We start from the raw sequence: 2809 nt of genomic DNA, 5'->3' as shown, positions 1-2809 counted from the left end.
GTCTATGTGATAACAAGCACCCTTGATATACCCGGCTATTTGATACATATCTACCTTGGTACACCCATCTACATAATATCCAACTACCTCGGCCGATCCGTCTATTGAAAATTCATGTCCATCGGCCCACCCATCTACTTTACATATTCCCCACCTGGGCCCACCCGTCTCCATCGGGAATAATAACACTCCCGGCCCATCCGTCACAGTTGAGGATATATCTACCCTCGGCCCATGGTCCGCTGGCCCGTATCATACGGGATATTATGCACGTCCGTCCACTCGTATAATACGGAGATATGTTACTGCAATATGTGTGGTTTGTTGATATGAGGGTAAACACCATTTTTGGGGTGTAAAGTGCATTTTTCAGTGCGATTGTGGTCTTCTTGTCTCCCAATGGTAGATCTATACTGACATCTCCTTGTCCTATTGCGTCTATTGTAGATCCGTCTGCAGTGTGGACCTTCTGTGCATTTATGGGGATGAAGTTTACAAACTTTGAGTGGTCAGGGCAAAAATGGGATGTGGCACCAGAGTCTATGATTGCTCCGCGTTTTTCGACAGGTATGTTCAATTGCTTTGCTATTGTGGTCATATCTGATGACGTGAAAGCATATTTGTTTGTTCTTTCAGTTTCAGTTGTGACATTGGCTGCCTGTCTGCCTGTACTTCCTCCTTTCTTCTGCCTTGGTCTTTGACCCTCTTTCCCTCCTCCTGGCCTCCAACAATCGACCTTATAGTGACCTTTCTTGTCACAATTGTAGCACATTATATCTTGATTTGTGCTAATCATTGTGCGACCCTTCCTTTCGGCTGTCCTTGCTGAGAATGCATTGTTCCCGCCCTTCTTCATTGACTTGTGATCTCCCAGCTGTCTATGCTTGTATTCTTCGGTGATGACACTGACTAGTTCATATGGGGTGAGTGGTCGCTTTGTTATTTGAGCTGCTGCATTGATGGATGATAGTAGGGGTCTATAGGATTCTGGCAATGATCCCATGAGGATCACATAGAAATCTTGTTCTTCAATGCTTGCTCCCATGCCTGCTAATGATTTGCGGATGCAAAACATATCTCCAAAGTGCGCATTTACATCACCTCCTTCCTCGCATCTTGTTTCTTGTAAGCATCTGCACAGGTCTATTTGCGCTAGTTCGCTTTTGCCTTCATGTATGGTACATATCTCTGTTCATATCTTCAAGGCATTTCCTAGATTCTGAACTCGCAATAACAACCTATCTGTAATTGTACTGAATAGATGTTGTTTTGTGAATGAGTCCTTTTGCAGGTACACTTCTATCTCTTTCTCCAAGTCATCGATTTCAGTTTGACTAGCCTTTGTCTTGTCAGGCTTGATCATGTCTCCTGCCGAGTCAATTTCGAAAGAAATAAATTCCTTTTTCTGTCCATCCAAATAGCGCATCAAACCTCGCACACGTATCACCATCTGTGCCCTTTCCTTATAGGTAATCCAGTTCGAGCCATCTTCAGCAAGCTGGGGGATATTATAGAGCGGTGATGTCGAGCCGGTGTGAAAGAGAAATAGCGACTTGGCTGTTAGAAACTAGCGCTACTTATCCAAATAGGCGTGAGTGTAGTGTTCGACCCAAGAGGACTGCTATTGAAGCAACTCCCTACTAATATGCAAGGGAAGCGATAGCGCGAAGGGCTAAAAACCTATAGCGACCTAAGACCAAAAACTGATGAGTAGCGCTATAGCCATCAGCGACTAGCGACAAGTGAGTTCCGACAGAGAAACATGCGTATAAGTGAGATGCGCTATGCAAGTTGCTTTATGCGATAGTGCTATGCGACGTCCAACGAGCGACAGCGAGAAGAAATCAAAGGAAGCGAGAGCGAGAAATAAGATAAGACAGTGCAAGTGAAATGCCTGGTTGCGCCTAGATTGTAGCGCGACTACCAATAGTGATCCAAACATTGCGAAAGTCAAACTTAAGAGGGAACTTTTGCGACACGCACTTACATAAAGCAAGTCAAGCGACACGCGATCAAAGAGATTTGGCAAGAGCAGAATTGATTGCACCAAGACTGAGATACAGCAGCTAAAGTGACTCCGACACCAGCAAAGGTCCGGGGAAGGGAAGTACTGTACTGTATGTGCAACAGATCATTTTATCATACTGCGTAAGGGTTCGGAATTGCGTAGGCGAGTATAGTAGCGATACTGGCGAGGGTATGATGTAGCGACAGGAAATAAAACATGCAGCACTGCAGAACATGAGGATACATGTAATAAGACCTGCGACTGATGAGTAGCAACATTTAAGGAAAAATAATGCACCAATGGAGGTGGGTGGACATAGGCAGGACATGGGAGGATGGAATACCTAGGTGTCGGACTGGGCAGCGCGCTATGGGAGAACAGTGGTTCTCAAGCGGATAACTTGGGAATGATAGCGCTGGTGACTAGCGCCTTACTCTTTTTCCTCTAGGCAAGGCAAAATATGCCTATGAGACTCATACGTGCCCAATGCTGGTATGATTGTCACATCTGCGGGAGACTCAAATACCGACTGTCCCCAGTTGGTCTCATGTTGCGACTTGGACTTAGCAAAATTTCATCCATCGATAAGGGCACGTGATCGATGGCGACCCGATATGGAAGTGATGATTGGACAGCGGAAATTTGATAGAAGTGGTGGACACAATTGATGAGCCGGAACAGTGGGTGGAAGTGTAAACATGCGGTGGTCGCGATCGGTGGACTAGAACCAAGGAATAATGGGCATGCAGTGGTCGCGAAGAGTGGGTCGGGGTCAATGGAAGTGTGGGTTGGATCGCAATT

The 2809-nt window shown here is 45.9% G+C and overlaps 1 protein-coding gene across 1 annotated transcript; it reads right to left on the bottom strand.

Moving 5' to 3' along the window:
- Window positions 1-1192: 1192 nt before the first annotated feature.
- DFJ58DRAFT_670756 (uncharacterized protein) lies at window positions 1193-1528 on the bottom strand (the record flags this gene model as incomplete). The annotated part of the gene is made up of 1 exon (XM_041382890.1): window positions 1193-1528. A coding segment is annotated over one exon (336 nt), but the record flags the coding sequence as incomplete, so codon positions are not given.
- Window positions 1529-2809: the final 1281 nt, after the last annotated feature.

The sequence above is a fragment of the Suillus subalutaceus genome (genome assembly GCF_016647625.1).
Source record: "Suillus subalutaceus strain FC151 chromosome Unknown DFJ58scaffold_240, whole genome shotgun sequence".
Classification (NCBI taxonomy): Eukaryota; Fungi; Basidiomycota; class Agaricomycetes; order Boletales; family Suillaceae; genus Suillus; species Suillus subalutaceus.
The sequence above is the reverse complement of the archived record's forward strand: the minus strand, read 5'-3'. Positions and strand labels throughout refer to the sequence as shown.